The sequence below is a fragment of the Hydra vulgaris genome, chromosome 15, assembly GCF_038396675.1.
Source record: "Hydra vulgaris chromosome 15, alternate assembly HydraT2T_AEP".
Taxonomy (NCBI): Eukaryota; Metazoa; Cnidaria; class Hydrozoa; order Anthoathecata; family Hydridae; genus Hydra; species Hydra vulgaris.
In genome coordinates this window covers 8,159,571-8,178,830 of record NC_088934.1, presented here as the reverse complement: position 1 = coordinate 8,178,830, position 19,260 = coordinate 8,159,571, and the positions used below count along the sequence as shown (strand labels likewise).

The 19,260-nt window shown below is 30.8% G+C and overlaps 2 protein-coding genes across 2 annotated transcripts; both read left to right on the top strand.

Annotated features, from left to right (window-relative positions):
- The first annotated feature begins 11,161 nt into the window (after positions 1–11,161).
- LOC136091730 (zinc finger MYM-type protein 5-like) lies at positions 11,162–11,635 on the top strand. Its single transcript, XM_065819437.1, has one exon. It carries the CDS (start codon positions 11,162–11,164, stop codon positions 11,633–11,635), a length of 474 nt encoding a protein of 157 aa, XP_065675509.1.
- Positions 11,636–12,968: 1,333 nt separating this feature from the next.
- LOC136091729 (zinc finger MYM-type protein 1-like) lies at positions 12,969–13,457 on the top strand. The gene has a single exon (XM_065819436.1). The coding sequence runs from the start codon at positions 12,969–12,971 to the stop codon at positions 13,455–13,457; it is 489 nt and encodes a 162-aa protein (XP_065675508.1).
- The last annotated feature ends 5,803 nt before the right edge of the window (positions 13,458–19,260 follow it).

The following is a 19,260-nucleotide window of genomic DNA, read 5'->3' as shown; positions in this document are numbered from 1 at the left end:
ATTATGTTATTGAGTTTTATTCTTCACGTAGTATTTTTCAGAAAAAATATTTTATTGTAAATTTACTAAAGCCATGTGGGCTTTAAATGTTATTGTAAAGCTCTATGAAAAGATTGTGGTGACACCAGTCATTCGTATCTTCTTTGAGCCCCTGTCTGTTTTATATATATTCTTTGTGTAACGTAAAAGTTTCATTGTAGTTTTATTATTTTATTTTTATATAAACAGCGAAGAAGAAAAAACAAGTTTATTCCACTCCGACCATTTTAATAATAAATTAAAACAATTAACAGTTGCTTAAAAATTAAAAAAAAGCAAGCATTTTATATTTAAGATAAATCATTTTATTAAATTTATAACTTTAACTTGATGTTTTTTAGGTTTAGTAAAATCCCATTAAACGCTCCTCAATTTTAAAATATTCGTTAACACCCCGAACGCAGATAAAAATTTGTTCTTTCGCGGACCACGACAAAGCTTTGCATGAGCAAAGTAGTACAGGATTTTTTTTTCAATTTCAGGTAACTCACCTTTGCCTTTTAAGATTTCTTCAATTCCAGACAATTGTCTGCATGTAATTTTAGTAACACGCGAATGTTTGAATCATTTTCACCCTTTCCACGAATGGTAATTACAATTACTTAAAAAAAAACGCAAGTCCTTAAAGCCTTGCGATTCTTATTACATTAAGAAGAAAAATTTAGTATCCACTTAATTAATTAGAATAACGAAATGCAGGAATTACCCAATAAAGAAGAGCTGTAAATATTTTCGATAATGTTGTACAATTATCCATCATTTCTTTCTTTTGGTGGGGATTAAGTTGCTCAATAACGGTCGTTCTCGATCGAGGCAATCATACTAATAGATCTCCTACGATATTCAGATCGCTCCTAAAAGGCAAAAATTTGTAACGCTTTCTTTAGAAAATTTATTTTGAAAATTCGATTTAATAGTTAGAATTAGAAATTACTTAAAATTAGAAAATTTTATATTTATTTAAATAATAATTTTTATATTAAATAATTTAATTATTTTATATTAATTATATTAAATATTTTATATTAATTTATATTAATTATTTTATATTAATTATATTAAATATTTATATTAATTGATATTATTTAATTTTTATTAATTTAAGTATTGATTTGAATTAGAAATTAGAAAATGCTTCATTTGGAAAATCCATTCAAAGACATTTACGTATTACGTAAACAAAACACTTTGTCTTTCTTGCATTCATGTAAAATCCATTTATATTTTTCTTTCTAGCTTTGTTGAAATTTTTTTTATTTATTTTTTTAATGAGCTGTTTTGAACAAGAAGTTCAAATTTGCTCTAAAAAAGATGACGACTTAACAACAGGATTTGAATCAGTTCCATCATCAGGCTAAACAAATAAAAAAATTATTATCACGGAGATTATGACCATTTTTAGATTCAGAACAAGATGCAGCTGTTTCAATCTGCTTTGTTTTTCTTGAAAAGTATTCACTACCCTTCATTTTACAGCATACTTTGAAATCAATGTACTTTTAAACAATTCAAAAAATTTCTTTAAAACACTGTATGATATAAATAATCTGCAGATATACTAAAGCCTTTTCCTTTTTACTGATCTTAAACTCCCATGAGACTCGTTAGTTTCAATTTCTGAAATTCCAAAAATGACTTTTAAATGAGTTTGAACTTTTAGCAAACAATTACGGAAATATTTTTATTGTTTTTAAATTATTCTTTTTGTTTACGTTTATGTATATTATGATTTTTTTATAATTTAATTTTTGAACGCTTGATAAATTTTACCTGTTAGTTGGGGTTGGGTCCCAGCGAGAAATTTTGGGGTGGGGCCCCAGCCCGCTCTACACTTATAAAAGCAGATAAGTTTGATAATATGTAAAATTTATTTTCATTCAATTTTGTTTGCCAAAATTAAAGTTTCAGTTGGAATGCTTGGACTTTCCTGACACTTCTAGGCATTGTGCATTTACGCCTTGGAGCAATAATATTTAATCGTTAAACATTGCAAAGATGTTCTTCAATTAAGCAATTTTTTTCAAAAGTTGTTCAATGTTTGGTTTAGATTTTTGATTAAAAAATTTAATTCATTGCGAAGATCAATAAATACGTTTTAAAACATTGCCTCTGAACAACTTTACATCATTGTAAAATAACAGAAGATAATTTATGCATCCAACTCACTGCAAAGTTATGAAAACAGGCAACTATCTAAAGCACTAAATTTTACAAAACTCGCGGCACTTTAAACGTTTATCAGTATTTCTTAAAATTCGTGTGGCAACGTCTTTGTTGCTAACACTTGTTGATAAATCATATAGTGAGTACCGATGACAGTCAGTGATGCATTCTTTATCGGACGTTGAAATCCAGACCTATATCCAATTTTGCAAACACCACAAACATTTTTTCAATGTATGTCATGACTTTGAATAAAAGAGCCAGCTGTATCAAATACATCGTGTGCAGCAGTTGTAGTTTCGAATGTTTTGCAAAAAAGAAACTTATTTTTGAATTAGTTTTCATTAATATAAGGTAGATGTAGGTACTAAGGCTCACCTAACAGACTTTTGGTCATCTAGGCCTTAAAAATTAAGTTTAAAAAGATATTTTTATTGCTGCTTAAGATTAATCCTTGATGTAAAAATGATATCTGCATATTGAAAAATTAATTATACCCAAAGTTATTCTTGTTTTTTTAACATGCTTTAAGTGGGCCTTATTACACCCCTAAAGGGGTAATAAGGCCCATGTAAAAATATAAAAAATAAAGAAAAAACAGAAAAAAGTTAGGAAACATTCTTTTAATGCATAAAGTAATCTTGCATATTTATTTACTTCAAAAGAACAAATTTTTTATACAACAGTGAATAGCAACAGAAAATTAAAAAATTCAATAAAAAAATGTTACAAAGAAATAATTAATCTTCACAGAATGGACGCACTAACTCTTTCCATTAGCAGTTGCCATTTCCAAAGACAATATTTGAAAACTGAAATTTGAAAAAAAAAAAATTTTTTTAATAAATAGTATTTAAATCTATAAAAATAAGTATATAATTTTTTTTTTAAAAGCAACATTTTATGAATGAACTAAAAAGTATCAACAGCGTTTTTGTTCTTATTATTTAACAGCGATTTTATTTATTTACACTAAACTAAAGTTTGTTGTTTATTGTTTGTTTTAATTACTTTTCTTCACTTTTATTTACGCTAAACTAAAACTCAGTTTCACGTTGTTTGTTTTAATTACTTTTCTTAATGATTTCTTTTTTTATTACCGCTGAATTTGTGTTTGGGCCTTATTACCCGATTTTTAGTGGGTCTTATTAGCCGCTTTGAACCTGCCACGTTTATCGAAAAGTATTCTTTTGTTTCAACGCGTGCATAAATAATACATGTTGAGTAATGATAACTAATAAATACTTATTGCAAATAAATGCACTTTAAAAAAATAGAAGCAGTATAAAATATTTACAAATGTGAAAATAAGTACCTTAAAAACTAGACTCGAGCAATAATTGACTGAACCAAGGAAGTAATCTTGCTTTACAGAACGCACGGTAAAGAAAGACTAATTTTTTTACTGCCAGTGATAAAACCATATAACTCAAATATTTTAATGGCAAAAAAAAGTTTCGCATTTTATATGTTCCCGTAGTTTGAACTAGTGGGCCTTATTACCGGCTGGGCCTTAATACTCACACCCCCTTACGTAATCGAGTTACAGAAAACAGTTAGCCACATTAGTTGTTTCAACAAGTTGGATGCTAAATATACCAAAAGGAGTAGATTTAATTTCCTGGATTACCTGCTCAAGAATATTATTAGACATGTCATCTATTCTTCTACGGACGGTGTTATTAGACAAGGATATTGTATTTAACTTGTTAATATATTTAACTCCAAGCATAACTCGAACAACGTCTTTGGTTGCTTGCAACAGTAAGTTTTTGGCAATGGCGTGAACTTTTTTTCGGCTCTAGCGATTCTGAGAGCCTCTAAATATCAAGCTTCGTTTTTGATTTTTGTTTACATTTGTTTATCATACAATTGTGATAATAATATTAAACAGTGGACATGTTAGTATTTCTAAACCATAATTGGAACTTGTGTAACCTGGAAAATTAATGTGAAAAAAAATTTAGATATATCAAAAATCAATAATCACGAAAACGTTCGTCTGTTCGTTTGACGGGTACCCGAGGATTGCGAGAATTGAATAATTAAGATATATTGGCTCCTGATATCTGTCGAATGAGAGTTATAGTATTGCACCTTCGGTGTAATGACTGTAGTCATAGTAATGACTGTAGTCATAGTAATGACTGTAGTCATAGTAATGACTGTAGTCATAGTAGGAGGTTTAAACTTAAGATGAGAGAAAACTAGCTGACGTAATCAAATTATTTTCAGAAGGTCTAATAGTGATCCTATGCAAATTGTCAGGCGACCCTGATATAGTGATCTAGAAAAAAATGTGGACATAGAAAAATGTTCACATATAAAAAAATTAAACAGTAAAAAAGTATGCTTTAAAATGCTCCAATACTGATTTCATAAATTTTTTCTAAAATAAAAAAGTTGTCAAATAAAATATATTAATTAACTATTATTCCTGAATCAAAAATTTGACTTTAAATTAAATTTAAATGACAAAAAGAAATAGCCTCACCTCGTACTAATCCAATATTTTGTAAATCTGTATCAAATTTGTATATATATATATATATATATATATATATATATATATATATATATATATATATATATATATATATATATATATATATATATATATATATATATATATATATATATATATATATATTTCTTAAAATTCGTGTGGCAACGTCTTTGTTGCTAACACTTGTTGAGGAATCATATAGTAAGTACCGATGACAGTCGGTGATGCATTCATTGTCGGACGTTGAAATCCAGACCTAAATCCAGTTGTGCAAACACCACAATTACAAATAACAACTTTTAATATTATAATGTAGCATAGTTTAATTACGGTACATTTGATAAAAAATAAAATGAAAAACAAAAAACTCTTCACTTTAAATATAAATTGATTATAACGTATCCAAGCAATACGAAAGAAGTATCATTTCGACTTTATTTCTACTAAATTGGCCAAAAGTATTGGAATTCTTTATAAGGTTACTTATACTATCTAAGTAAATTTAATTCTATTACTCAAGTATTTATAGCTATATAAATCACGCAAATATTGTTATACGGTTCTGGCGACAAGATCTTTTGGAACCTCTTTCAGATACCAAGTTTATATATTGTTATAATACGCTTAATAATCGTAAACTGAAAAAAAAAACAAGTTAAGTAGTATTTAAGTAAAATATTAGTTAGTTTGCCTTTTTTCGTCTTTAGGAAAACAAAGAAATGAAATATTTTACAATACTATACAATTATACAGTTTTTACACTTATTTATCTTATTTAGGGGAACCTGTTGTACCTACGACAGTTTTTTAGATATACATTTTTCATTGTGATTTGACGTATAGCATGTCACGTAAAGCCAAAAATGTATTATTTAGTTTTAGTAACATTTAAAGGTGGCGCAATTTGAACAATTTGAACAAGCACTACAAAAATATTATGTAATTTTTCAATATTTTTTGCTTATCTGGAGTCATTTCAATTTTTGTTCGGTGGTTTCATTTTATATACTTTAACCTCTAAGAGTGAGAATAAGTATTAAGTAATGGTAGTTTTAGTTCATGTGAAATATAATAAATGTATAATTTTATAATAAAATAAGTATAGTAATCTGTAAAATGAGATTTTAAAAAGAAATACATTATTTGCATAGCAAACTTTTTTGCTTACTTAATTTTAATTTAAGTGAACATTTAGTTGCTTTCACTTCTTCGCATGTTTGTATTTCCTGCATTAGTCTCCACTATTATTAATATGATTATTGATTATTGATTAAGTCAACTATAATTTAGTGAATAATTATTATATCACACGCAGTTTCTCTAATTTGAATTCTTCAAAGATTCCAAAGTAAATTGTATTTTTAAAATTAAATTATATATTTATATATTCATTGTTATTATTAAACAAAAAATTATCATTCTGTTGTAGACTAGTAGTAGTAGTAGTACTAGGTTATTTCAATCATTCATTAAATTTTTTTTTTAATATCTACATGAAGCAGAAATTTTGTATAACATAAACAGAACTGGTAAACTCTAGGCAATGGTTGTCGGTTCATTTTTTAGGTAAAAATGGCAAAAGCTCCAACAACGAGAAGTTCTGCTAGTGTGTGGTTAATTGGAAAATCAACCAAAGAGTTGGAATGCTTCAGACTTCCGAATCAACAACTATTGGGAAACTTCCTCTATTACAAAGAAGAAAAGAAATCATTAAACTCAAGTGCCAATGTTACCATATTATCCGTCTTTCTTTACTGGGAAAAGGCTAGTATACCAACTATGCCAGTTAGATATGCTGCCAAAAAATTGCTGAAGTTACATAATGTCTACAAGTCATTAAAAAAAAGTCGCTCAAAAAATTTCGAGGGATACATAATGAAAGAGGAAATTTTCAAAAATGATTTATATGAACTTTTTGGTGTTGCAAGATCAGATGCATTACAGATTATGCCCAATTAGGAAGATAAAGCGTTTCTGATATCCCAGCGAGAAGATCTCTCCAGTTCCAGTTTTGGAGGTATGGATAAGCATTTGACCCAACAGGAATCTCGAAAAATTAAACGAGCAGAAAAACATTTAAAACAAAAAGAAAGGGATGCTGAAGATGTCAGGAAAAACTAAGAAGTGGTCGCTTCAACTCTACTTTCAGAACATTTTTCCAGCTCTGCCGCTTCTGAAACTGAATTTTTATCTAATGATGAACTTTTCAGCGTTTCAACAAGGCTACGTTACTCAGCGCCAAAAAGGACAAGGAATAACATTTTGACTCCAGACTTGAACCTCAAACATTTTGACTCTAGACTTGAACCTCAAAGGTAGACAGAATTGAAATCCTAGTTTCTGGAGCTGAAGAAGAAAAGTTACTTGGGGTTCCCAAAACTATAAGGGGAACAGGTGAGGAGCAAGCTAGTGTCTGTCTTAAACTATTGGATAACTGGCATCTTAAAGACAAAATACGTGGGCTTGTGTTTAATACAACAGCCTCACACACTGGTTTAAAATCTGGAGCTTGCACAATTATTGAAAAAACTCTCAAGAAAGACCTTGTGTTGATAGCATGTCGCCACCATGTTTTCAAAGTTATAATTTCTAGCTTATATGCATCCACATATCTTGGAGCTACCACTGGAACTGATGTAGATTTATACAAACAATTTCAAAAAGAATGGCCAACATTTGACCAAAGCAAATATGATGCTGCTGATAAAACGCTCTTCAGTGGATCCATGACTGATCTCCGCAATGAAATGGTTGCATACTACAAAGAAGCTGTAAAAAGCCATCTTCAAGGCCAAGAAAAAAAAAAAGCTCGCCAAGACTATGGCGAGCTTCTACAATTGTGCTTTATCTTTCTTGGTAGTTGTCCAAAAGAAGAAGCGCGACTTCAAGCACCTGGAGCCATGCACCACGCCAGGTGGATGACAAAGGGCATCTATTCCATCAAAGTCCTTCTTTTCAAGAGTCAAGTGACTCTCACTGCTCATGAAAGAAAAGCTTTAACCGACATCAGCCTGTTTGTTGCTCTAGTCTATGGAAAATTTTGGCTTGAAGCTTGGTTGACAGAAAGAGCCCCATATAATGACTTGAGACTGTTGAGACTTTTGAATGATTATATCTGCAAAAATGTTGTTAGAGATGCAGCAACGACAGCCTTTAAAAGACACCTATGGTATTTTTCAGAACATTTGACTGGCTTGGCTTTTTTGACCACTACGTTGATGTTCATTCAAAAGCCGCCATGGTTCAGAATCTTAAACGTGCCAAAAAGAAAATGTCATCAAAGATAATTGAAGACAAAACATTCAAGCTAGTAAACCCATTGGAATCATACGTTACAAGCCTAACATCTCATCTTTTTGACCTTCTTATCGACAACCGAGCAGAGAAGGCTAAAGTTTTTCTCTCGATGCCACCTGACCTTTGGCAAATTGATCCAATTTGTATTCAGTTCAGGGAAACTGCCAGGTAAATGAAAGTAGATAATGACTGTGCGGAGAGAAGGGTTGCTTTAATCCAGACCTTCAACTCTTCGATAACGAAAGACGAAAAGCAAATGCAATACAGATTGCCAGCACTCATCGGGAAGCCTTACCAGAGCCATCAAAGCGTCTGTTGAAAAAATTCTTAAAATAAACAATGCATTACATTACAATATGTGAATTAAATTCAGAATAACTAGAACCTCTTTAAGTCATGATATTTTATTTCGTTTTTGTTTTGTAACAATTTTCTTGCTGAAGAAACTAAATTTTCAATTATTTCTTGTTTCTTCCATCGCAACAACATTTATTGTTCAAAATTACGCCACCCCTAGTTATGTTTAAGAATTTAAAAAAATTGGCCAAAATAGTCCATATGGGGAATAGAACAAAAGCAAATGTGACCCGACTGAACTTTCTACCTTTCAATTTTTGGACCACTCTAATATATATATATATATATATATATATATATATATATATATATATATATATATATATATATATATATATATATATATATATATATATATATATATATATATATATATATATATATATTTAAACATCTTCGCTTCCAACAAGGTTGCAAGCAACCACTAATTAGAGTTGGAAGTTACTAGAAGAGAAAAGATGAAGATTGTAGAGCAAGACAAAGATTGAAAGACGACTTATAAGGTTGCAAATTATATGAATTAGGAAAGCAAGATGAAGGAAGCGAATTCCAAAGAACTGATGTTCGAAGAAAAAAACTAGAATAAGAGTTTTTAGAGCACTTAGAAACAGTCACAGAAAAAGGACGAGACTTAATTGAATGACGAGAATGAACAATAGGAGATAGCTCAGGAGACGCTAGCTCTTTAGAGCAGTGCCCATTACAGTATTTGTAGAAAAGAGAAAAAGAAGCAACATTACGACAATGTGATAATGGTTGGAGGTTGGGTGCAAGAACAGGTCCAACTATGTTTACAATGGGTTTTTGCACCTTGTCTAAAAGAGAAAGGACATCATTAGAAGATCCGCCCCAGATATGGCAACAGTATTCCATACAAGGCCGGATTTGAGATTTATAGAGATAGAGAATAGAATCTAAAGTAAAAAAGTGTCGAGCTTGATAAAGAGATGCAACCTTAGCAGAATTTTGCAACAGATTTGATACATGGTTTCCAAGAAAGATTGGAAGTAAGAGTTAATCCTAGAAGATGAAGACTGGATGACTCATCGAGTACATTACCGTTTATAAATATACAAAGATCTAAATTATTGCAATAACAATTGGCTGAAAAAAATTGAGTTTTATCTGAATTGAAGTTCACCAGCCACTGTGAGCCCCATGCTGTAGCAGAAGTGAAATCTTTTTCAAGCTCAAATGCCCCCTCCAATCAATCAGAGAGTGTTGGCTTCTTATCAAGATAAGAATAACTGGTAGTATCATCAGCAAACAATACCACCTTAGATGCGAGAATATCTGGAAGATTGTTAATGTAAATTAAAAAGTGTTTAGGACCAAGGATAAAACCTTGAGGAACCCCTGTAGTTACAGAATGAGAAGAAGAGTGCTGTCCATCGAGGACAACTTTTATACTACGATTGGAAAGGAAGGATTCGATAATCTTAAAGATGTTGCCAGATACACCATAAGAAGAAAGCTTATGGAGAAGACCAGCATGCCAAACATTTTCAAAAGCTTAAGCCTCTCCACCTTTATCTCATGCAGAATAAAACCTATCGGTTGTTGCTGTTAGGAAATCAGCAGTAGAACGAGAAGATCGAAATCTATATTGATGGTCAGAAAGTAAGTTATTAGACTCAAGTTGAGAAGCTAAGTGTTTGTTAATTAAAGATTCAAAAACCTTGCTTATGGTAGGAAGAAGACTAATGAGACGGTAGTTAGACAAATCACATCGCTCTCTAGAATTTTCGAAAATGGGGATAACAGATCCCGCTTTCCAGCAGGCTGGAAAACAAGACTCTGATAAGCATTTTTTGAATAGTTTTAAAAGTATAGACGACAGCTCCAGAGAACATTTCTGCAAGACTATAACAGATATATATATATATATATATATATATATATATATATATATATATATATATATATATATATATATATATATATATATATATAATATATATATATATATATATATATATATATATATATATATATATATATATATATATATATATATATATATATATATATATATATATATACATATATATATATGCCAACATAAGGTTGATAGTTAAATACTTAAATAACAAAGTCTATATTTCTTAATTTCCTTTTATAAAATTTGTCAATTATATCATCAATGAATATAATAGTATGCCTGTGAACATGCAGCAAAGTCAAACCTTATCTTAATCTTAACCATGTTTTCAATCCAGAGCCGTACCAAGGGCGGGACCGGCCGGGCCGCGGCCTGAGGCGCCAAAATTGGGAGGGCGCAAACTTTAATAAATTAAAAAAACAATAATCAGTTTATGAAACTAATTTTCACGGCGTTGCTGCTGTTGATAAGAAAATTAATTAAAATTCCGCCTCTTGACACAAACTCTTAAATATTAAAGCTCATATACTGAACAAAAAAGCGCCCTATAACACTAATATACCTTTGATAACTTTTGAGCATTATAATTCTATTATGAGTCGAACCCAAAATTTATCTGGTGCTGAATTTAAGAAGAATAAAAAACAGTGCCAAGAAAGTGACGAGAAACTACAAATCTGTTTCAAAAAGTGGTTGGTAACAAACTCAGTGGAGAAACAAATTATTTCAGAGGATATTTGTATTGAAATTAATGACAATTCAACAGATCCTGTAATTGACTTTAATTGAGTTCAGATCATCATTTGGAATTAATTGAAGAGGAGATTTTCATCAGCCAAAGTCAAGAAGAATTTTGCACAACTGATTCAGAACCAACCAGGGAAGATGAAAATGCCTAGCTTTCAGGCCCAGCTGAAATGGACGAGGATGAACTTCATTCAGAAATCTCAGAAATTCCAGTGGCCTCGGAAGAAAATTTTCAACATAGGGATCCAGCAACATGGCCTAAAATAACGGACAAAACAAGATGCTTTTTGATTAAGCATAGGCCAGAGCAAGACAGAAGAGAACTTTTCCCAAACACGCTGTGTGATTTTGACAACAGAATGCGACACTTCAGCTCAAAATGGTATGAAAAAATTCATCCCAATGGTAAAAAATTTGTTCGCACTTGGCTGCAGTACAGCAATAAAAAAGATTCTTTATTTTGTTTTTGCTGTTTGTTATTTTTAACAACAAAAACCAACAATTTCTCAGAAATTTCTAAAGGGTTTTGTGACTGGAAAAAACTAAACCCAAGAATTCCTGAGCATGAAAACAACAATGAACACCAAAGATGCTATTCTGATCGGAAAACTCTTGAAAAAACGTCAAGGAAGGAAAGACCCTGAATTCTGATCTGTAAAGAGTTATTAGTGGAGAGATGAAAAAGCGGAGAGATATCTTAAAAGTGATTGTTGATGCAAATGCAAACTTTTTTCTGTGCCAAGAACAATCTTGCCCTTCGGGGAACAACAGAAGACATCGGTCAACAAAACAGTGGCATTTTTCTGAGCTTAATTGAGTTGATTAGCCATTATTATCCTTTAGTGGCTGAACACATTGCGTCCGTTAAAGCAAAAAAAACCACAACATCCTACTTTTCTCCTTGTATTCAAAATGAGCTGATTGAGTTACTTGGGCAGAAAGTCAGGAAAGAAATTTTGTCAAACATCAAAGAAGCTAAATACTACTCTGTTCTGTTTGACTGCACTCAAGATACCTCCCACAAAGTGCAGATGACTCAGATCATCAGGTATGTCCGCATCAGTGATGAAACCTGCGCAAGTAAGGAAAGCTTTGTGGACTTCATTGAATCTCACCAAAAAACCGGAAAAGGTCTTGCAACAGAGATAAGTGAAAAATTGGAGAAGGATGGTCTAAGCATTTCCGATTGCCGGGGCCAAGGCTATGACAATGGAGCCAATATGTCTGGAAAATACAATGGCGTCAAAGCTCACATCCATTCTCTTAATGAGTCAGCAAGATTTGTTCCATGCGCAGCTCACACTTTAAATCTTGTTGGTGTTCATGCTGTTGAGGTTTCCCCACTTATGATTACGTTTTTTGGAAAGGTTCAAGCCATCTTTAACTTTTTTTCAAGCTTCACGTCAAGATGGGAAAAAATGATGAAAACGTTGACCATCTCATTAAAGGGAAATAGTGACACAAGATGGTCTACCAAAAAAGAAGCAATTACACCATTGCACAGACAAATCAAAGATGTTCTTCAAGTTTTGGAATCCATTATCCACAATCCCACGACAAATGCTGTCACAGTTAGCAGTGCAAAAGAACTTCTCATTCATATTGGTTACAGTTTTTTGTGTTTGTTGGATTTCTGGTGTCAAATTCTTTCTCTAATTGACCGGGAAAACAAACTGCTTCAGTCAAAAACCATTTCAATTGACATTGCCGTAAAAAAAATGAAATGGTTGAAGGCTTTCATTCAGAATTTTTGAGATGTTGGGGTGGACAATATTATTAAAGATGCCACAGAAAAAGCTAACCAGAGCGGAATTGATGGTGGCTTTCCAATTAAGAGGAAGCGCAAAGTGAAGCGAATCGCACTTTATGAAGCTGAAGATGACTCTCACCTTCTCACAGCAGAAACAGAATTCGGATCTCAGTGCAACTTTGTGTTTGACAGCATTATTACAAAAATAGAGTGGCGGTTTGAGACTGATGTCTGCTGTATCCTCTGATTTTGGCTACCTCAGTGGGCATTCACTCTCTAAAAGTTCAGTGGATGAACTCAAGAAAAAAGCTGCAAATTTATCTCAAATTGACAAGGCAGATTTAGATTTTTCCGATTTCCAGTCAGAAATGGCAAGCTTTAAATATCAAGCTGCCGCAATGATGAACAACTTTGAAAAATCTAGCCCGATCGACATTTTGCAGCTCATTCATAAATATTCTTTGACCGATGCTTATCCCAACACAACAATTGCTATTCGCATCTTCCTCACCATACCAGTCACAGTTGCTACGTGTGAGAGAAGTTTCAGTAAACTTAAGCTCATAAAACACTATATGAGGTCAACAATTGGCCAAGAACGTTTGTCTAGTCTGGCTATAATTTCAATTGAAAATGAAGTGGCAAACAACATTTATTTTGATGATGTCATTAGTGAATTTGCCTCAAGAAAAGCCAGAAAAGTGGCATTGAACTAAAGTTTGTGCAACCTTAATGACAAGTTTTACTTATAACTTGATGTGATAAATTTTGTGATCAATAAATCATTTTTTTCGTTTAATTTTCTTCTTTTTTTTTTAAGGAGGGGGAGGGGGAAGGGAGGGGAAGAGGGGGCGCAATTTTCTTTTCTTGCCCGAAGCGCAATATTGGCTCGGTACGGCCCTGTTTCAATCTACAAAAATATATTTTAGGCCAATATTAGCAAGTAATAGAAAAATGGAAACAAGTATGAACAACATGCATGCATTTGTGCACAAAATAGTAAAACGATCAAGGAGCTCTAATAAATAGTCAAAAAAGAAAAAAAAAACGCAAATAAGCATGCCTGTAAAGTGTAAAACGTTAGGCATTAACTTCGTAAAGTGGAAAACGACCTTTCAGCAGAAGCGACACTAACAGGAAAGCAAGAAGTAATAAAAAGCAATTCTCTAATTGCAGGATGACTTTACTACATGCCTCAGCACTAGCGATAACATCAGTTTGAATTTCACCACTTTAAACAAAAATAAGTTTAAAAATTATTATTTATAGAATTTAAAGCCAACTTGAACATTTTACCTTTATTTTGGATTCTTGTTCTTTTTAATTTCAATAAATCAATTTCAGTTTTTAACTCTATCTCTTCTATATTTATCCATTTTGCATCACCAAATTTAAAATGGTTTATGATATTTTGTACAATTTTTTTAATTTCTTCATTATTATGTTATTTGGAATAAGTTTAAATTAAGATATAAATGCTTAATTTTTTGCACACCAGAAACATGCCTTCATATCACCTAATATATTTTCAACTAGTGGTATGTACACAGATACTCTATAGTAATCTTCAATAGAATCAACAGCGTGATTGACTTTTTAAGTCAGATGGCTAGTTAATCGTGGCAATTTTTCTTTAATGTCCAGGTCTAACATCATTTTTTTTATTTCAATATATAGTTCATGAAAGCCAGTCATAGCATTTTTTTCTCTTCTCTTCAAGACTTAAAATTACATCTGAGATAATTTCATTTGCTTTACAAATACCTTGCCATTTACTTTGAAGTAGCTTACTCACCATTGTTGTCACACATAGATACAAACTTGATACACAAAATATTCCAACAACAAACTCACATTTACATTGTGATGTCAATAATATTTTTGCCTTTGAGGATGAGTTGTGTTCTTGCCAATAGGAAACTAATGTTAGAGTTTTTATAATAGGATAAAGATGACTTAAAGAGCATAACACTATCGTGACGTTCAACCCATCTCGTTTCGCACAAGCTTATTAAACGTAGATTTCCATTTAAAATTTTCTTCAAAACAAAATTTCGTTTAGATGACATATTAAAAAATGATATAACTTCCATTTTTAGTCCAACACAGTTTCTTATTGTTTAAATAGATGATGACTTTGATATTGCAAGATTCCATGAGTGGTTAGAACGCAGACAATGAATGGCATTTGGAGCATGTGGTTGTATTTTTGTGACAGCTCCTCGTACTGTAGAAACCATGACACTACATCTGTCAGTGCGACAGCTAGTAAGATTAGGTGAAATTTTTTTTAACATATTAAGTACAATATCACCAGTTAATTTAGGTTCAAATTTGATAGAGTCTTTTTCCATTAAATCCTCGTCTTCAGTTTCTGTTTCACTATAAATATTATGACATTTAACGAAAAAAGTAAAATTTTCTTTTATTATATTGTTGTAAGCATATCTTAACACTAAACTCATTTGCGAAATATGAGCTGTCAGTTATTATTCTATAATCTTTACTCTCTTGAACTTCTTTAAGAATTTGTTCAGTTATATAAACTTTACAGCATTCGATATCATTTGTATTATAGGGCTTATATAAGTAGCTTTGGAATTAGTTGACATTAAATGACTTTTCTAGATTGGAATCCCTACATAAAGTTCTAAATTTTTAAGTCTCTCAAAAATTACCTTTATTAACATTAGATTCTGTTGTCGATACTGAACCATTTAGTTTTTGAAAAAATTGCCAGAATCATGGTGACCTCTTAGTGGTATATTTTGTCTCCCAAGAAAAATTATAGTTTCAATGATCGGTTTTAATCTATTACGGTTTTTATTAATTTGATTTATTCTTTCTGCATTTATAATATTTATTATATCTATATCTGGATTTTGTTATCTTTGTTTAAAGTCTTCTGTAATTAATAGACGTTGAATATGATATTGCAATTTGCTATGTACTTCCAAATCACCATTTTTCCCCACAAGTTTGCATACTTTTTTAAAGGTTCACTGACAAATTTTTTTAACAGCGTAGCCCTATCTTTTCCACCTTTATCAGAAAATAACACGCAGTATTTACAAAACAATCTGTTCTTATGATCAGAATAAGTATGTCACTTATGTTTTTCAAAGTGCAATCATTTTAGAAATCTCTTTCCTTCTTTATTTTTTTTTTATGTGTACCAAAAATGGGTAGACAAAATTATCACTAGGAATATTAGCCATCTCTAACAATTTATATTTCATAGTATCAGTAATTTTGAATTTGATACAGTTTCTTTTTTTAGTACAAAGTAACCAACGTCGGTAGTAAATTCATTACACACATTCATTGATGTACTTACAATAGGTGGTTGACTATTCTGATCTTTAATTGCTTGCAGACACAGAGGTAGATCTAGAGAATTTAATAGTTTTTCGATATCGACATTTGATTTACTCGAATTCGGAGAAATCTCATTAGTAATTTCATTTTTCGGACGTTTGTCCAGCCATTTTTATAATAAACTTTGTGTAGCATAGCGTTCACTCATATTTAATTAATCAAATTAAATACATATAAACTCAAAATAAAATGCAAAATACAATAAAATTTTGTAACAAATAATAATACAAATTACATTTAGCTATTATCACTACCTAGTTTATATCATGGCTAAATACTTAGTATAAGTTAATTGGTAATACCACAGATTAAATTAGCCAAATTCATTTGACGCGGTCCGCACGCTTAAGTTTACGACGTTGGGAAAAAAATAAAAAATGGTAGCAGTTTGATAAAAAATTAAAAACAATTTTTCTACATCCTAATATTTACATAATACGTTTCAATTGTATTGTGCTTCTGCTTTATGCTTTATAGTAATTTTAAATCAAAAGATTCGAATGGTCTACTCAAAATGCTATCATTTACCAAGATCAGAAAGTGTACAATTAACCTATATAAGTTGTTTAAAACAAGTTTATAAAAAGAGAGATAAAATACAAACATTTTGCCAGACATTATTATTCCACTTAAACAATATGAAAAAAGATTCAAAAAAAACTGACTAGCTAAAATAAAACTTGAATCAATCATAAAAACAAAGTTAAATGCTGAAAAAAAAATACAATTCAGCAAAGAATTGTATTTGTCTCTCCAATTATTAAAAAAGGAGCTACTGCGGATCCAAATAATTATAGACCCATCTCATTGACATGCACTTGTTGTCGCGTCATGGAAAGAATGATCTATGTGTATGTTATAGAGTATCTAACTCAACGTAGTCTTATAACTCATAATCATCATGGTTTCCTGAACAATCACTTTACCTGTACAAATCTCTTAGAATCTGCAAACAATTGGAACACCGCACTTTATAACCACCAAATAACGGATGTTGTATATATTGTTTTCCAAAAAAGCGTTCGACTCTGTCTCGCATTCCAAATTATTAGTTAAATTTGCATCGTATAACATAAGAGGTAAGCTTTTAAATTGGATTTCCGCATTTCTTACCAATAGGTATCAACAAGTTAAAGTCAATAGTTATCTATCAAACTCAATACATATTGGTAGTGGAGTTCCACAGGGTAGTGTGTTAGGTTCCACATTGTTTCTATTATATGTTAATGATTTAACTGCTATAACTAATAATCTGGATTGTCGTATAAAACTTTATGCAGATGATATAAAGTTATATCGTTCATACTGTGACATGGATCTAAGCCAGGATTTAGTTGTTGCTCTAAATAGATTCGTAATATGGGTAGATTTATGGCAGCTAAAAATTGCTAGTAGTAAGTGTTTTTCACTTAGAATAGCATCTCCCTCATTATGCAAAAGTATAAAGGTTAACTATAAATTAGGTGAGTGTACTTTAGCTTGGTCCTCCAACCCAAATGATCTAGGACTTACAATGGACAGTAACCTTAATTATAAAAAACATATTTCTAATGTCATCCATCAAGCTAACTCAAGAGCAAACTTAATTTTGAAATGTTTTAAAACTCGCGACCCTTGTATCCTAGTTAGAGCTTTCACTACTTATATACGACCAATTTTAAAATATTGTTCTCCAGTTTGGTCGCCACACCAAATTGGATTGTTTAAATCAGTTGAAAATGTCGAACAAAAATTTACTAAGAAAATTAGGAACCTTAGAAATTTGTCCTATCATAATAGACTACAGCTGCTTAGTTCGGAATCGCTTGAAGTTCAGCGCCTTAAAATTGACATAGTAACGTGTTTTAAAATTTTCCGTAAACTTATTTGTACCGAACAGTCTTTGTTCTTTGAGATTGACAACAATAGCCACACCCGGGGTCATATTTATAAAATACGCAAACAATTTTGTTGCTTGGATTCAAGAAAATATAACTTTTCTTTCCGAATTGCTGACATGAGGAACAATATGACCTTGGATGCTGCAAATGCAAAAAATATTTTATCATTTAAAAATAAGATTAACTCTTTTGACTTAAACAAATATTTATTCTAAAAGGAACAACTATTTTTTTCTTTATAACTTTGTTTCTTTATAATATTTGTAACTTTATAATTTTGTTATTGGTTTTGTAGTGGTGCATTTTTTTAAATTTTTTTTATTTATGGGCACGCTGTCCTTTAGAACATGTATTTGATGTTTTAACAAATATCTATCTATCTAAAAAGAAAATTATAGTTAAAAAAATTATAAAAGGAACCCTTCATATATACAAGTTCAAAATTAAAATTTTCAAAATGTTTAAATTACTTTTATCTCAAAAAAATAACAACTGGAACAAACTTTTTTTATAAATTTTCTTAATGGTTTTAACATAACAAAAGATTACCAAATATGACATTTAACATAACAAAATTAGATTGCATAACTTGATTTCCAGATAATTTCAGTTTTTTATTTTCTTCCAACCATATCTTGAATTTACTGTTTCTTTAACAATGACTAATAAGGTACTATTTTGTTTAGTTTAAAAATATTTGATGTATTGGTCTCTAGCAGGTATAATTAAAAAACATAAAGTTTTGCCTCTGCACACTCAATCTGTAGCTGGTGTTGAACACAACATTGAGGAAAATTTTATACTTGTTGTTCATGAGTTTTCTAGTCTAACAAACTTCTTCTATCAGGGTCCCAAATCTTTATCAGGGCTGCAACCATATTTATTGTTGATTAGGCTAATAAAGTATAGATATTTTTCAACTTTAGCTTTAGAAAGAAGTTTTCAAAAAATGGTCTGATTTTCAAAAACATTCTAATATATAAAACGTTAAAAGTCTCCTAAAAAAACCAAGTAAATTAGATAGTCAACCAGCTGTATTTATGTTTTCTGTCATCATGCCACTATTTTGTGTTTTATTTTATGTTTATGTAATTAATACCGCATCGTTTTCGAGCCATGCAGTTACTAAGGTCAATATTTACAATACCGGTATTAAAACACTCTTTATTAATGAGAAATATGTTATGCCTTTTAAACTGTTATAAGTGCTTTGTACATCAGTATTTTCAGTGTTATTTAGAATGGTATTAGTGACACTTTT

What these genes read in the sequence shown, in the direction of transcription:
- LOC136091729 (XM_065819436.1), top strand. Translation starts at nt 12,969, where the DNA reads ATGTCTGCTGTATCCTCTGATTTTGGCTACCTCAGTGGGCATTCACTC.
- LOC136091730 (XM_065819437.1), top strand. Translation starts at nt 11,162, where the DNA reads ATGGACGAGGATGAACTTCATTCAGAAATCTCAGAAATTCCAGTGGCC.